This window comes from Corythoichthys intestinalis, chromosome 3 (assembly GCF_030265065.1).
Source record: "Corythoichthys intestinalis isolate RoL2023-P3 chromosome 3, ASM3026506v1, whole genome shotgun sequence".
NCBI classification, from domain to species: Eukaryota; Metazoa; Chordata; class Actinopteri; order Syngnathiformes; family Syngnathidae; genus Corythoichthys; species Corythoichthys intestinalis.
In genome coordinates this window covers 44,006,392-44,023,696 of record NC_080397.1, presented here as the reverse complement: position 1 = coordinate 44,023,696, position 17,305 = coordinate 44,006,392, and the positions used below count along the sequence as shown (strand labels likewise).

At 38.9% G+C, this 17,305-nt stretch overlaps 2 protein-coding genes across 6 annotated transcripts in view; one reads left to right on the top strand and one right to left on the bottom strand.

Moving 5' to 3' along the window:
- The window catches only part of LOC130913378 (rabphilin-3A-like), a 45,372-nt gene extending 42,143 nt beyond the window's left edge, over positions 1–3,229 (bottom strand). The window contains exon 1 of one of the 2 annotated variants that reach the window (XM_057831960.1): positions 2,978–3,229. The gene's annotated coding sequence lies outside the window, so the exon portion shown is untranslated. The remainder of the gene's footprint in view (positions 1–2,977) is intronic. The other variant, XM_057831958.1, reaches the window with a different exon arrangement.
- Positions 3,230–4,027: 798 nt separating this feature from the next.
- On the top strand, positions 4,028–15,560 carry vps33a (VPS33A core subunit of CORVET and HOPS complexes). 4 transcript variants are annotated; one of them, XR_009062765.1, is made up of 15 exons: positions 4,028–4,174; positions 5,313–5,378; positions 7,669–7,796; positions 7,919–8,105; positions 8,388–8,504; positions 8,591–8,765; positions 8,848–9,041; positions 9,382–9,508; positions 9,586–9,653; positions 11,854–11,991; positions 13,882–14,019; positions 14,101–14,269; positions 14,827–15,192; positions 15,317–15,348; positions 15,424–15,560. XR_009062765.1 is itself a non-coding variant. In XM_057831955.1 (13 exons), the coding sequence occupies exons 1-13, from the start codon at positions 4,073–4,075 to the stop codon at positions 15,018–15,020; spliced, it is 1,803 nt and encodes a 600-aa protein (XP_057687938.1). In that variant the 5' UTR covers positions 4,028–4,072; the 3' UTR covers positions 15,021–15,349. The 4 variants fall into 4 exon arrangements, 1 of the variants encoding a protein (XP_057687938.1); XR_009062763.1 differs by having other exon boundaries at positions 14,827–15,348; XR_009062764.1 differs by lacking the exon at positions 15,424–15,560 and having other exon boundaries at positions 15,317–15,349.
- Positions 15,561–17,305: the final 1,745 nt, after the last annotated feature.

Below are 17,305 nucleotides of genomic sequence, written 5' to 3'. Positions count from 1 at the left end.
TCTGTTTCCACAGCCTCTAAATGCACATTTCACTATGTTGCCGTTCCTCAGTCAAGACTCTATAGAGCAGGGGTGGTCAAACCGGTCCTCGAGGGCCGCAGTGGGTCCTGGTCTTTGTTCCGACTGATCCAGCACAGAGCTTTTAACCAATGAGGTTTCAATGGAAACAAGAAGCACCTGACTGCAATCAACTGATTGCACTTATAACACACCAGATTGATAGGTTACAGCAAAAACCCGCACCCACAGCGGCCCTTTGTGGAATAGTTTGCCCACCCCTGCTATAGAGTGATGCTGCATTCAAGGGAGATGGAAAATTGGGACTTTTCCAATCTCCGACAAGGATAAATATCATTAGAATGCCACTCAAACTGGGTGGCCCTAGTCGCGAAGTCAGAAAAAAGCCTTGACATCACGAGTTGCTTCTATCCAGACGTCACTCGACAAAATGGGCTGCTCGTCGAAAAGCAGACCGTCAATAATACAAATAAATAAGTGAGTTTACAGTGTGGTCTATTTACCTTACCCATCGTTTTTGGTCCACTATTTGATCGCTTACGAGAAGCCATGTTTGCTGGAGGACAACATGTCTTTTGATGGCCAAAAAAAAAAAAAAAAAAGCTTTGAACGCTTTGACATCACAACTGGTACCATCCGACTGGGATAAGTTTGACTTCTTTGAATCTTTCTTGAATGCAGCATGAGCAAGACTGGCTAAAGCACTCCTCTCTATTGTGGTCACATTACGAATCCCCAAAAAAATAGTCCCGCAGAAATAAATGAATTACGGAAGTTTGGTGTGACATTGTTTTGGCTGCATGGGTATTTTGAACAATGATCTGTATTTTGAATTTATCTGACTATGTTAGATCCGTTAACATTGTTTTATATCAGCATGGTAGGAAGGGACCATTGCCGCTCCGGAGCCCTGAAATTAATGAATAAAAAACGAACTGCGCCGAATTTGTTGAAATCAACTCCATCGACTAATTTAACTCCCGCTAACTCGAAGATTAAGGCTAAGGTCAAACAGTCTGAATTTCCGCTTTTAGTAGATTTTTGTGCCCCCCCCATAACTTATTTTTACACTTACACTGCTGTTAAAGATGTAAATATGACTAAAATAGCTCTAGTTGGTTAAAAACATTGGTTGTACTTTTAATTGATGTTATATTAGGGTAACAGAAAAGATTGTCAATTTCAAAATCCAACCAAATATGAGGTCAACTGGAAGGGATTCTGAAGGACCTTGAATGTTCCACAGAATAATTGACTAGACACACATAGGGAGTACGAATGTCAATTTTGGACTTCTCTTCCACTCTTAGCTCTCATGGTCTCTTGGGAGAACTTGGTACAAAGGCATTATTAATTAGTCCAGTCTCTTCCGATATTCCCGAGTGTTTCGGCAATCTAATCACGACTTTGAGAAAGGCATTGATTTTCACCCACTGCATTGAGGAGAGTTTCAAGATGAAGACACTCCCCATTGCAGACGGACAGTAAATGGTAGAATAATGTTGCTTGGTTAACAAAAAGGTAATCTTTCTTAAAAAAAAAAAAAAAAAAACAGACAGCTCCTGTTATTGGATTCTAAACTGTACTGTATAAATACGTACTAGTACAAGAGATTGTAAGTAGCACACATGCACCTTTCACCAACTGTGTCCATGGTAACAGCAGGGTGGGAGGAATCAAAATGGTTTAGCACAGTTGGAGTGCATGTACGACCAACGTGTATGATCATGGCAGTATACCTTTGCAATACAGTACTATTGTTGATGGGCCTCAATTTTGAAACCACGTCAAAGTATCACATAAAATGAAACTAGCTCAGAAACGTCAGTCATAGTTCAGTAGGAAGACGCACTAAAGACATCGGAGTCTGGTAACGACCTCCTTGAATTTAAATAATGGATTGTTTCTAGCCATCTTGATGGAACACCCTGGCACACAGCAGACTTACTTCACTCCTCTATCTTTTTATATCGTTTCCCTAAACACGCATGTTCACACGATGTTCTGTCTTGCCCATACTGAAAACATGGTAAAAGGCCGTAACAACAAAAGCGGTCCAACCGTCCAAGCATACACATCAGTGTCCAATCATTGAAGGTTCTTATGGGAGACAAGGCGTTGGCAGATATTTGTCATACTGGATATTCTGTATTTTCTCCCTTCCCCCATATAATCCCCTGTCTTCAGGTTTGTAGGAGTTGGTGGAACCAGCTCCTTCAGCGACCCTCGAGTATCAGTTTACAAAGATTGTAACTTGTGGATGCTAGGGGAAGATAACAACAAAACGATGAGGTGATAAGCACCTGTTCAGTGGCCCTCCTGGAATCGACATGTGCCCTGTCCACATCCGAGCTAGAATTGCTTCATTGAGGTTTTTCATCGAGCTCCTAAAATCCTGCAGCAACGCCCTGGGAACCAACCACTCAAGTGTCCTACATGGCTTACCAGGTTCTGTTGTCTGTTTCAGATCTGACTGCAACCAGGAAGCAAACACTGCATGAGGGCGGCAAGCCTGTCATGTTCACAATGCATTTTAGAGGGTGTAAAAATAGAACCTATCATACATTCTAATGCAGTGTATCGTAAACTGAATTCACAATCAGCACCAATGTATGTAATCAGAAATGGTAATTGTGATTTGCAGAAAAATGTGAGAGATGAGTCACATAATTGATGCTTCCAGGTTAATTAACAGCAGCAGCATTCTGCATAGTGATCACAAATTGCCATTTTTCATTCAGATGACTCAGTGTATGAGTGGCCCCTATCTGTCTCATCAAATTAATAAGTAGACAATGATAAACGCTTCTCGTAGATCACAACCGGCCATCCACTCTTGTGAATGAAAGGTTGTAACCATTCAAGCCAGTGGCTCAACGCGCGACCGTAGTGAGTGGTTTCAAATTCAGGATACGTCATTTTAATATTTTCACATGCTTTAAGCGGTGCAAAGACACACCTGAGAATCCAGAGCAGCCTCTCCTTCTCGGTCACTTGTCGAGAAATTGAGATGAAAATGACTAGAATGCAGGCCGTTGATCCAACGCAGGAGTCAGTAAATACGCATGGTGCATGTCACACCGGAACCTGGCTTTTAATGTACAGCCTGGAGGGGTCGTCCGTGGCTAAAGGAACGGTGTGCGTGGGAACTCGCCTTTTTTTCTGCGCGGAGGATGGAAAGCCCTTGATTCGCTGGGAAGGAAACCCCTGGATGTGAAGTGATAACACTAATGCATAAATGGAGTAATGGACAGTCACCTGATCGAATTGTGTCTGCCTGGAACAGTGCACCCGGACACACACACACACAAAAAGATTTGGAACGTGTTTATTATTATTATTATTTTTCATACACGCGCCGACAAACCGTTGCTCTTAGCATAGTGTCTTTTGAGCTCTACTATGCGTTTCACTTTATTTTATTTTGTGATGGAATGTAATATAAATGTGTTCCTGTAAACGCATTGGTAACAGTAAAAGAAAGATTTTAAAATAAAAATAATAACTCGGTCCGACAATATTCTGAAACGAGTTAAATGCAGCAAACGTTTCTTAGAAACGGCGATTCGAAAATTCCTCGCTTTTCCATTGTTACTAACTCAAAGGAATTTTAAGTTGGGTAATTGCGCCATCTAAGGGATAAATTGTTTGTTGCACTGAATTGCCAAATGGCTTACTACACCTTCAGAGAGCAGAATAGTATACTTGTACTCTATAAGCTTTTACATGGGCAGATGTTTATTGGTTTATTTTTAAATTAGGAGTGCTAAGTATATATTTTACTCACATTTTTACATAAAACACAAATCCAATAAGAAATTAGCTCCATCGGGGCGATAATTATCCAGTGCGCATGCGCAGTCCCGAGTTAAATTGCTTCCGAAATTACATTGCTTTCAGTTCAAAATATTCACCAACAGTCGTTTGATGCACTATTTAGTTTCCAAAATATGAGGCTGAAGAAGTTAGTCACTTTTACGTCGTATCGCACAAAGTATCGCTGGTCACATGACATAGTTATGGGTCACCTGATTTCCTCTGAACTGCGAAAAAAATGGCCGCCCACTTATCATACGGGAGAGTCAATTTGAACATTTTGAGAGAAGCAGCCCGAAAAGAGCTAAGGGAGTTCTTGGACAAGTGTGCAGGAAGTAAGGTAATATTTAGCATGTATGTAAGTAAAACAAATGACTCGTCTTGCTGTCTTTTACAGAGTAAAGGAGTCGGGCACTGACATGGCGTGATGCAGCTGTCAACATAGTTTGCTAAACAGTGCTAACAGTGCTTATATTAAACTTTACATGATTTCTGGAAAATATTTGCATTGACGACAAACTGTAAAATATATGTATGTACATATACAGTGTTACCTCTACATACGAAGTTAATTAATTCCAGGACCTTGTTTGTAAGTCGAAATGGTCGTCTATCGAGCAGGATTTTCCCATAAGAATACATTATAATTCCATTATTTCGTTCCGCAGCCCGAAAACGTACACTAAATTCTTAATAAATACTGATTTTACTATTGGAAATATAAATTACAAAGAGCAAAACAAATAAATTATGAATAAAAATGGGAATAATAACATAATAACAGTAATAATTATAATAATACCTGTAATAATTTAACAAACCGGGTTCTAATGTGGCAGATGTGTTTGCGTGATGTACCTGAACGCATTGTGTGGCTGCCTTGACAGAGTGAGCGTTTTTACTTTCATTTTTACTTGCTGTGGGTGACACTAGGCGTGATGTGTTGCACACGTTGATGGAAAATATAATTAGAAATCTGACAAAGCTGGCGATTTCTTTGGCAATGTTACCACAATAATAATTGCCACGTTAATTTATAAAGACTGGCGAATGGAGGAGGACCGCCGAGATATACCGTCTACGGCTGTATTGTTGAGCCATCTCACGGATGCGCATCGCACGCTCATATTTTTCTATCATATTCATCATATCCATCTTCATGTCAACGGTAAGCATACCCTTTTTCCTTTTTTTCACCACCTGCACTAACGTGGTTAGAAACCATGTTGATTTCACTCACAAGAAAATCTGCCGTACGTCCGTCTTGCGGGAAAACAAACTGCGGTGCTATCATAGGTCATCGTATAGATCGTCGTATTTAGAGCATGTCGTCGGATGTAGAAACAAATGACGGGTCAAATTTTACGTAGGATGTCGAAAAAATCGTGTGTCGAAGCGATCATATATCGAGGTACCACTGTATTTTCTTATTTCAAGTCTTGTCACTAATCTGTCTTGTATGTCTTCCTGCTTTGTAGGCCATAGTATGGGATGAATATTTGACTGGACCTTTTGGACTTATAGCACAATATTCCCTACTAAAGGTAACAGTAATTCTAGGGTGACCATATTTTGATTTCCAAAAAAGAGGACCAGACAGGCCTTGAGATACTGAATTTTACTCGAAGTTCACTCAAAGATGCCTAGTATATCACTTTAATATATTTAAAGTGTACCTCCTCCGTCTGGATAGAAAAAAAATCAGGTTTATTAAAAAAAAAAAAAAAAACTATAGCCATATAATGTATAACCAAAGCCAAAATTCAAATTCTTAGAGGTTACTCAATAGGCTTTATTATTCCTAAAAAATAATCAAACTATAAAAACGCAAAAAAAACAAAACAAAAAAAACCCTGGAATTAAATAATGATAAAAAATAATATAATTCAGAAACATGGAAATGTAGCCCAGTCAATACATACACACACAGTAGGCTATGTGCCAACTAAACATTTTTATAAATTACTATCACAACTATTGTCATTGACAAATTGTTATTCCCACTCAATTGTTATTCATCCAATGTTCTAGATTGCACACAAACAATAACCAAAATAAACTGACAAATGATTTAACCAGCCTGTTTCCAAACGCAGCAGTTAAAAACTACATTTCTTGTAACGCCTAGCGCAGCTTAGCTCACTGATAGCTACCCTATTAGCGAGCATCGGTAGCTGAGGCAAAATCAGCTATAAAAGTTTACAATCATCGGCAACGGAGTGGACCAATCAGCGATGGGCGGCCTTGACGTTGGTAAAGCGACAAGAAACTCTTGCGCGAGGAAATATGCATACGAGGAGAATGGAGAGGTTTATTTAACATAGCTAACGCAAGACAGACTGTTGGTTTTAGCGACTCGATGTGCTTTTGGTCATTTAAAACTGAATTTACTGCGGATTGGAACATATTGTCGGCTCTCCCGTTCGCCATCTGTGTGGTTGTGAAGACGCAAGAGTGACGTTGCTCGTCAAGAACACGTCACGGAAATAAACGAATCTGATTGCACGGTTACTTTCGTTCAAGCTCGAGAAGCCAATGAGAAGCTGGGTCCCAGACTGTTCTCCCGGTGTTTGAAAAATACCGGGAGAACAGTCTGGCTATGCCAGGCAACATACCGATAGCATATGAGCTCCTGTCGAGACGAAGGTTTGGTTGTGGATAAGAATTGACAGTTGTATGTCTATATATTTTGATAGAGCAAGTCTGTGACTATGCACGCATGCACAAATTTGTATCCAGCGTAGAATTAAAGGTATTATCGACTTGCTCTTTTACATGTACATGAGCATTTGATTATATACGTATTGATTGTAATAAAAGTCTTAACAACTGGGCAGATTCTCTGGGAACACGTCACAAGCAGCATAGTACCGTAGTATTCTGTGCAAAGCGTCAGTCAATTTCAACACACTCTTATTGGTCCCGTTAAAAATAATGAAATCCGGACATTTTTATGAATTTATGAAACCCTCCCGGACAGAATGTGAAAAGTGGACATGTCCGGGCAAAAGTTTTGTCACTCTAGTAATCCTCATGTGTATTTATATTAGGGCTGTCAAACGATTAAAACTTTTAATTGAGTTAATTCCAGCTTAAAAGTTAATTAATCGTAATTAATCGCGATTCAAATCATCTATGAAATGTGCCATATTTTTCTGTAAATTATTGTTGGAATGGAAAGATAAGACACAAGATGGATATATACATTCAACATACGGTACATAAGTACTGTATTTGTTTATTATAACAATAAATCAACAAGATGGCATTAACATTATTAACATTCTGTTAAAGCGATCCATGGATAGAAAGACTTGTAGTTCTTAAAAGATAAATGTTAGTACAAGTTATAGAAATTTTATATTAAAACCCCTCTTAATGTTGTTGTTTTAATAAAATTTGTAAAATTGTCAATCAAAAAAAAAAAACTAGTAGCCCGCCATTGTTGATGTCAATAATTACACAATGCTCATCGGTGCTTAAGCCCATAAAATCAGTCGCACCCATGCGCCAGCAGAGAGCGACAAAACTCCAAAAAAACAAGTAACAAGTGGACATTGTGACACTGTGCTGTCATTTTAATCTGTTTGAGCGGGGCACGTGCGTTAATTGCGTCAAATATTTTAACGTGATTAATTTTAAAAAATGAATTACCGCCCGTTAACGCGATAATTTTGACAGCCCTAATTTATATAGTTAACCTACTGGGCTATGTTTGTTGTTCTTTTTGTTGTTAAACCTACTACTACTTTTTATGTTCCACACTTTTTATTTTTGCTGCTATTGCATTGGTTTAATCTTGTGGCATCATAATTTTATTGTTCTTTTTTTCAGGAACATGAAGTGGAAAAGATGTTCACTCTCAAAAGTGGTCGGCTCCCATCTGCCGATGTCAAAAACATTATCTTCTTTGTCCGACCCAGGCTAGAGCTTATGGATATCATCGCTGAGAATGTGTTCAGGTGGGTTTAATGTGTCTCAAAATGAATACAACAAAAACAGTATTTAATTTACTCCTTTAAAGTCTTTCAATGTCACCCTCATACACACCTATCACTGTCCATGCTTTGTACCGTGTTTTCAGTGAAGATAAGTTGCATGCGACACGTGATTTCCACATCCTGTTTGTGCCCCGCCGGAGCATGCTTTGTGAACAACGACTGAAGGAGCAGGGCGTGCTTGGCTCCTTCATCAACATTGATGAGTATATCCTCGACTTGATTCCATATGACGGGGACCTGCTTTCAATGGAATATGAAAGTGCCTTCAGGGTGTGTTCAAGTCTTTGTATTTGAAATAAAAATCTGGTACCCCAATGCTTATTATATAAAGTATAACCTTCCAAATATGTCAAAATAGATATGATTCTCCTAGATATTGAAATGATGTGGAAAATTTAGAGAATTTTGTTCAATACATGTTAGATTTGACGAAATTCAGTTAGAGGTTGCAGTCAGTCCATTTTTAAAATTAGTTCAGTAACATTCAAAAATCCTGAAAGATTCATGTTTTGTCCTGAATGTAACATCAGTTTGTTTTGAAATTTATGAAAGGAGTGCTACTTGGAAAACGACCAAACAAGCCTTTACCACACAGCCAAGGGTCTTATGACTTTACAGGCGCTTTATGGGACTATTCCACAGATTTATGGAAAAGGAGAGTGTGCACGGGTGGGTAAATTGAAATCCAAGTTCATTAAATAACAAGACATCTGATTTTGTATTTAATTATATTTATTGTCTTTTTTTTATATCAGCATGTTGCCAACATGATGCTGAGGATGAAGAGGGAGTTTGCAGGTATTCAGAATCAGATCTTGCCTGTGTTTGACACATTACTGCTCTTGGACCGGAATGTAGACCTGCTAACTCCACTGGCCACACAGCTCACATATGAAGGCCTCATTGACGAGCTCTATGGAATCAATAATGGTTAGAATGACATTTTGAATATTATTCACTCAAAATTTCTTTTTACCTGTGTGTTAAGTGTTATTTCCATTTCCTTCGGCAGGTTACGTGAAGTTGCCACCAGAGAAGTTTGCCCAGAAAAAACAAGGCGAAGCAAGCAAAGATTTTCCGACTGAGCCCAAGAAGTTGCAACTCAACTCAGCAGAGGAACTTTATGCCGAAATCCGTGACAAAAACTTCAATGCTGTTGGAGCGGCACTCAGTAAAAAGGCCAAAATTATTTCTGCTGCCTTTGAGGTTGGTCCTGCTTCTGGCTTCAAAACGCTTTGGGTACTCACTCTGACGTGTTCGAAGTTAAGCACTATAGGAACAAAATCTGCTTAGGCGCCATGTTGTCATCACTTTTTGGCATCTTAAACAAATTAAAATCGGATGTGATTGTAATCTGACATGTTATCGCAAAGGTCTTGAGGAAAAATCCATATGGTTGGGGAGTTGATAGCTATCTTAAGAGATAAGATGGAGTACAATTTCCATTAGAAAGCGTAGAAATGTCTCTAGTTCGTTCTTATTGTATTAGTACATCTGTTCAGCTGCTAAAATATAGATCGTATGTCATGTTGGTCTTTATTTACAGGAGCGACACAATGCTAAAACTGTTGGCGAAATTAAGCAGTTTGTATCCCAGTTACCTCACATGCAGGCAGCACGGAGCTCCCTGGCCAACCACACATCCGTTGCAGAACTCATAAAGGACATCACAAGTGCGTAAACAATCATTTGCTGAGCTTCATTTTGCACATCTGATTCATTCAAAAAATAATGGGGTTGTCCATTTCAGCATCTGAGGCTTTCTTTGACAATTTAACAGTGGAGCAAGAGTTCATGACTGGAGTTGACACTGATAAGGTATCTTGTCCTTGAAACCAATTTTTCACTCAGACTATTGTAAGGTAGTTATGTTTTTGTGCAGATTTGGTGTCACTTGTGCATAGACTTAACTATCCGTTGACAGGACAAGAGGCTCGGGGCCGGTCCGTAAGGGGCCTATTTTCAAAAACTTAAAATTCAAATATTTTCAAAACCAAAGCCACTAGCGACCCAAAACCAAAACAGGCACACCCTTAGGCATATATTAGTCTCCATGAGCAGCGACAAAAAAACCCAGAAAAAAAAATCCCGATTACCGTAATTTTCGCACTATAAGGCGTGCCTGATTATAAGCCGCTACCCACCAAATTTGGCACAAAAATGGAATTTGTTCATAGATAAGCCGCACTGGACTGTAAGCCGCAGCTGTCCTCATTGTATTATGGGATACAGCACTTCTTTTGACAGCATCATCATATGACTGTCATAAGACCAAATGAACCACCACCATAAAGCTTTACAGTCAATTGGTTCATTGCTTCAAGAAGCTTCATTTGGTCATCACTGCTCCCTAGGGGTAGACAGTCCACCTCTGCTGCCACCTGCTGTTAGCACTGTTGTCTTCCAACATTCCTCTTAGCATGCACTGCAGCGCTGCAGATGTACATAACAATCAAAATTCATGTTCTGTGATAATTATTTTTTCAGTTACTGTTCCAGTTGTTTCATTATTTGCTAGTCATGGTATTTGGTAACACTTTATTTGACAGTGGCGCCATCAGACTGTCATTAGACAATCATAATTATGACATAACACTGTCATGAGCATTTATGAAGGCTTATAGCAGATGTCATTTACTGTTAACCGGCAAATTATCTCACTTTTGCATGGATGTAAAAGATCCAAGCTGGACATAAATGGTGTTAGCGACATAATTTGCTGGATGACACTTAATAACATAAGCATTCAGTAACGCCCATGATAGAGTCATGTCATTATTATTACCGTCTTATGACAATGGTATGAAACCGCTGTCAAATAAAGTGTTACCTATTAACCCAAATAAATCAACAAATAGGCCGCACTGGATTATAAGCCGCAGGATTCAAAATGAAGTAAAAAAGTAGCGGTTTATAGTCCGAAAGTTACGGTAATTATTTTTTTTAAACATGTATAACGAAACTTAAAATGGCTATAAAATTCTCAAATGTTACGCTAGATGCACAAAAATCACCAAATGCAGTGATAATCACCTATATTTTCTGGACCATTAACAATATTTAACATATATAAGTTTTTGCCCAAAATAGCAACCTTTTTTTTTTTTTTTTTTTTTTTTTTTTAGTACAAGTTTTCAACAGCTAATAAATCAATTTTCACATCAGAAACTAAATACTTGAGGAAAGCATGCAGAATTATTTTAATTTTACTCAACAAAAGCTAAATTTTCCTTTTTCTGTATACAATCACAACTTATTTAGGTTGAATTCCAATGTCACTATGGCCTCAGCACGGCTATCTGGCCCTCGTCGTTTTTAGATTGAAATGTTACATACAGTAAAACACTAAAAGGCTACTTTTTTGTATGGATGCAGAAATGTCTAAATTACTACTTTTTTGTCCAAAAAATAGGCAGTTGGCCGAAATTACCTGATCATTTGAATGTAAACTTACGCTACTGTGTATGGATACGACTGGGCGGCCATCACAAAACAAAGAGCTTTTTAAGTTGAAAAGTCTTGTGAATAAAATGTGTACATCCCAAAAGTTTTTTAGATATGAACATAGAAGAGTCTAGATTCTTGGTTACAAGCAAAAAAACAGGCATTTATCATTCATTTTACATAAATATTTCGAGCTAAAGTTATGCTAGGTTTTTCCATGCATTTTTTTCCACAATGTTTCAAAGTGCATGCATGGGGCTCGTTTATATAATAATTACCTTGAATCATCGGCCAAATCACTCTTGAGACACTCCTGCCTGCTTGTATGCTGTAAAAGTTCTGTTCCTTTTCCACCTAAATCTGGAGTTTGAACGCAGCATGTGTTTGAGTTTATCTAAGTGAAAGCCAAATGCTCTGCCTGTGTCAGCCCCCAACAGGAAGGCGTGGCGCAATGTTTGTGTTCTTGTCAACTGATGGTGAAGTCTATTACTTGTGTTTTGAGAAAAAGGAGATTTGAGTGAGACTGTGGAGAATTGTTTATTGCACATAAACATTTAGGCATTTTAAAATCCAGGTGAACACGTATATTGAAGATCGCATCGCCCAAAAAGATCCCCTCAACAAGATTCTGCGCCTTGTATGCATGCAGTCCGTCTGTAACAATGGCCTTAAACAGAAGGTCCTTGACTACTACAAGCGAGAGATTCTACAGGTAGAGTCAAATATGAATATAGAAATGGCTAATAAATCTATTACAATTGTATTACATTGATTAAATACACTTAACACTTTACTGTCAATTTTTATTTGAGGAAGTTGAAATAAATGGAAATATGAGGTTGCCTGTACAATGGAAAAATTATACTATTTTCCAAAATGAAGGATTAAGATTTAGTTGCAATTGACACTTTAGGTTGTATATGAAAGTATTTATGCTGTTGTGTATGTCAGTGTTTTATCTATGTAATGTGTAATTTACAGTGGTATGAAAAAGTATCTCAACCTTTTGGAATTTGTCACATTTCTGATTAAAATCCCCATCAAATGTGATGTGATTTTTGTCAAAATCACACAGATAAAAAACTGTCTGCTTTAACTAAAACCACCTAAACATTTATATGTTGTCATTTCAATGACAATGGTATGCAAACAAGACAGAAGAGGGTGGGGAGTAAGTGAACCTTCACATTTAATATTTTGTGGCCCCCTCTTTGGCAGCAATAACTTCAACCAGACGCTTCCTGTAGCTGCAGATCAGTCTGGCACAACGATCAGGGCTAATCTTGGCCCACACTTCTCTACAAAACTGCTGTAGTTCAGATTCCTGGAATGTTTGGCATGTATCACTGTCTTTAGGTCATGCCACAGCATCTCAATGGGGCTCAAGTCTGGACCTTGACTTGGCCACTCCAGAATGTGTATTTTGTTCTTCTGAAACCATTCTGAAGTTGATTTACTTCTGTGTTTTGGATCATTGTCTTGTTGCATCGTTCATCCTCTTTTTAGCTTCAACTGTCTGACAGACGGCCTCAGGTTTTCCTGCAAAACATCCTGATAAACTTTTGAATTCATTCTTCCATTAATGATTGCAAGTTGTCCAGGCCCTGAGGTAGCAAAACAGATGAGGTGTTGATGTTGGTGAGCTGGTCCATTTTTCCACCACACATGACATTGTGTGTTACTCCCAAACAATTCAACTTTGGTTTCATTAGTCCACAAAATATTTTGCCAAAACTTCTGTGGAGTGTCCAAGTGCCTTTTTGCGAACATTAAACGAGCAACAATGTTTCATTTAGACGGCAGTGGCGTCCTCCGTGGAGTCCTCCCATGAACACCATTCTTGGCCATAGTTTTACATACAGTTGATGTGTGCACAGAGATATTGTACTGTGCCAATGATTTCGGTAAGTCTTTAGGAGACACTCTAGGGTTCTTTTTTACCTGTCTGAGTATTCTGCGCTGAACCCTTGGCGTCATCTTTGGTGGACGGCTACTCCTTGTGAGAGAAGCAACAATGCCAAACCCTCTCCGTTTGTAGACAACTTCTCTGACTGTCGATTGATGAACATTCAGACTTTTAGAGATGGTTTTGTATCTTTTCCCAGCTTTATACAAATCAACAGTCCTTGATTGCAGGTCTTCGGAGAACTCTTTTGACAGCGCCATGATGCACATCAGACATTGCTTCTCATCTAGACAATTCTTACCACAGGTGTGTGTTTTATAGTGGGCAGGGTAGCTTTAAACCACTCATCAGTGATTGGGCACACACCTGACTTAAAATGTTTGGTAAAAAATTGGTTTCAATTGCTCTTTAAGTCTCCTTGTTTTTCCCTCTTCTGTCATTGTTTGCATGCTATCCTCATTAAAATATGAAAACCTATAAATGTTTGGGTGGTTTTCGTTAAAGCAGACACTATTTTCCTCTGTGTGATTTTGACAAAGATCAGATCTCATTTGATGGTGATTTTATGCAGAAATGTGAGAAATTCCAAAACGTTCAGATACTTTTAAATACCCTGTATACCTTTATTCTATGTTGAATTCCCTCTTGGGCGACATCCATTAATTTGTGTCTATCTGTATGCTTGTCTCTTAAAAGACCTATGGCTATGAGCACATCCTAACATTGAACAACCTGGAAAAGGGGGGTCTTCTAAAACCACAGACTAGCTCAAGGAATAATTACCCTACCATTAGAAAAACCCTTAAACTGTGGATGGAGGATGCAAATGAACAGGTATGAACTGAGGTGAGATGGTATGCTTCATTTTATAACTAACATGGATAAATTCGATACTCCATTTTATCTTTCTCTCAGAACCCCAATGACATCTCATACGTGTACAGCGGCTATGCTCCATTAAGCATCCGACTTACCCAAGTCTTGGCTAGGCCAGGCTGGCGGAGCATCGAGGAGGTGCTGAAGATGCTCCCGGGACCGCACTTTGAGGAACGTCAACAGCTACCTGCTGGACTCCACAAAAAACGTGAGTGGAAGTACAAACATGATTTTCCCAACAGGCTCTTGCCTGCATGATATAGATAAGAGTCAGGCTTTGTTCATGTGAGGGGCAGAGGCTGAATGAGTTAATGGATTGCACTCGGCTACCATTGTCACTCTGGCTCTTACAGTTTGCGCTTGTCTTTGTTTGTGTACACATGTTCAAAAGACGGGTGAATGATAACACAGCATTTGTCAAGACACCAGCAGTGCTGCCAAATTGCAGATGGAGGTGTCACCACTGATGGGAATGACACTTTGCAATATGTTAATTAAAACTGTGAAATTAGATTTAGTGGCTTGTGTCTGCTTGCCCATGTAAAAACAGGTTTTCAAAAGTGATAATAGGAGAGTCTTGGCAAAGCTGATGAATAAATTGATGTTTTTAAATTGATTTTTTTCCTAGTGGGCACCTTTTGTATGTGTAGTTGGATAGTACTGTATATCTGAAAAGTTGGAACTCAACAAATTAGACGTGCTAACATTTGATAGAAAGCTCCAATCAGGAAACTGAATGCATGTGTTGTCTTCACTAACTTGCAGGCCAGCAGGGAGAGAATAAAACGACGCTAGTGTTTTTCCTGGGAGGAGTGACATATGCCGAAATAGCAGCTCTCCGTTTCCTTTCACAAATGGAGGACAGCGGAATGGAATACGTTATAGCTACAACCAAACTGATCAACGGTACGTCTTGGATTAAATCCCTCATGGACCGACCCGAAGCCCAGATGAACTGAGTCATTTTTGACACACCTGGACACGTCAAATGACCCTTTGGCTGATCAGTCTTCATGTCAAAATAAGCATGCCGCAGGTGTCTCACCGATGTCTTAGTGAAACAGATGGAGCTGTTTCTGTGTCTGGCTTTCACTGATGCAATAGAAAAACAAGCATAATACAACTGTTACTGTAAGAAAGTACTTTGTAATTTAAATCATGTATGTACGTATGTATGAATAGTTTTTCAGAATGTTATGTTGTATTTTTTTTTTTTTTTATCATTGTTGTAACCTTTTTTGTTTGTTCCAACCAGATCAAATAGAAGTAAATCATGATGTTAAACTGGTTCGTATTTTGTTCACTAGCATTGCACTGCAGCATCACTGTTGCTACTTGCGTGTATGCATCTTTTTTGCACAGAGGCTTTTGATGCGGGAGGTGGGAGTATTAGCTGTCAGCGCTGGTCCAGCCCTCGGAAGAAGCAATTAGTGCAGTAACAGGCCTCCCGATCAGCCGATAATGCTCTTGTGCCGTCTGGAGAGCTCAGGCCTCAGCATCCTATCATTTGACAGCACAGGACACTGATTGAATTAGGAGGCCATTTGCTCAATGTTCCGGCAGAGAATAACTGTGGCAGCAGGGTTTTAGGTCTTCAGTCAATAGCATCTCCTTGTCTTTACAGTATAAACAGGGCTACCTGCTGACAGGACATACTCTGTGTACTCTTAATGGATAAATCCATGTTTATTTGTTATTTCTAATTGGATTTATGCGTAAGATTTGCTTGACGGGTTTTATATAATGCTAGGGCGTGTCTGAGGAGCAGGTGCACAGGAGACATTACTACCATTAGGATCAATCCCAGCGGAGTCCGATCCTTGTGATCAGTTCTTGTCTTTGGCTCCTCCTCGACTGGGAGTTGAAAGGCTTGAGGCGGCACCCACCAACTTCACGGCTAGAAGTGTTCCAGCCCACCCTGTGAACAGTGTCGGTCCTGCTGTAGCAAAATCAAGGTAAGACTTGTTTTAAAGCTTTTATTTCTTACAGTATGTGATACCTGCCGCTTGCAAATCTTTGGTTTGATTTCGATTACATTTAATGACCATTTACATGATTAAACAATTCTTTATAATAAATATAACATCAAAACATTATCTGTCTTATTAGTGTGCAATACTTAATGATATGCATTTTTTTAATTAGGTGCATCCTCTTGAATAAATACTATGGACTTTCCTGCAACTTATATTACTTCTTCCCTTGACTGTTTTTAATGTGAATTTTATATTCATACTCTGCATGTATTTGTTATTCTTTCTAAGCGTGAATATTTTAAGACTAGATTTATGAGTGCTAAACATTCTGAAAGTGCTGTTATTTGTGGATAAAGATCAATACTGAAACCTCTTAGTGCAATTTGCAGATAAATTATTTACTAGCTATCACCATAAGAGTGTATCCTCTAATAGGTTGGCTTGTATTTATATAAATTATCTATTTCTTCATTGTTTTTTAAATGTGCAAGGTGTGTTTTCAGAATGGGACGAGACGGGAACCTGGGACACCTGACTTTGGCTGCCCCAAGGCACAACACACAGCAGGTGCATCTGGATTCTGAACCTTTGTTTATCCGCTTCTTGCGGACATTCAGGGAAATCCTCAAATTTGTCCTCTTCAGCTACACTGTGCTTTTCGGTGCCTTGCTTCTCGCCCGATGGACCACTTACTACATGGTGGGAAAGTAAAAAGATTCGACTTGGACGCGGAGCTCTTTGTTAAAATGGAAAATTCTCAATTTTGGATTATAAATCCTCACATCAGTATCACGTGAAGTGGCAATGTTCTTTCTTGTTTACCACTTGAACTAGTGATGACAGTAATGTAACTTTGTATGAATTACCTTACCTAAACAGAACAGCAGTGGAGTGGATATTTAAATAACAAACTTTTCTGGCAATGTGTTGGTGTGTGCATTCTTGAACCTGTACAATGCAGTGCAAAGTGGTCACTGCAAGTGATATTGATGATTTCAGAAATACCTATAGTTCTAAATATATACATATTTGATACACTGTTAGTGATCGAAAAGGGTAATTATATAAACATTTAAATTCACGTTGTGACTAGGATTTTATATCCAAGCATACAGGACATACAAAGGGTAGGCTTTTTTTTTTTTTTGTATACAGTATTTGTGTTTATTCACCATGTTTGTGTTGCTTGGGGATTGATCTCACAAAACAATCAAGCCGAAGCAGTTTGATATTGCCAGGGGTCCTGAACCCAGATGCCAGCACTCATT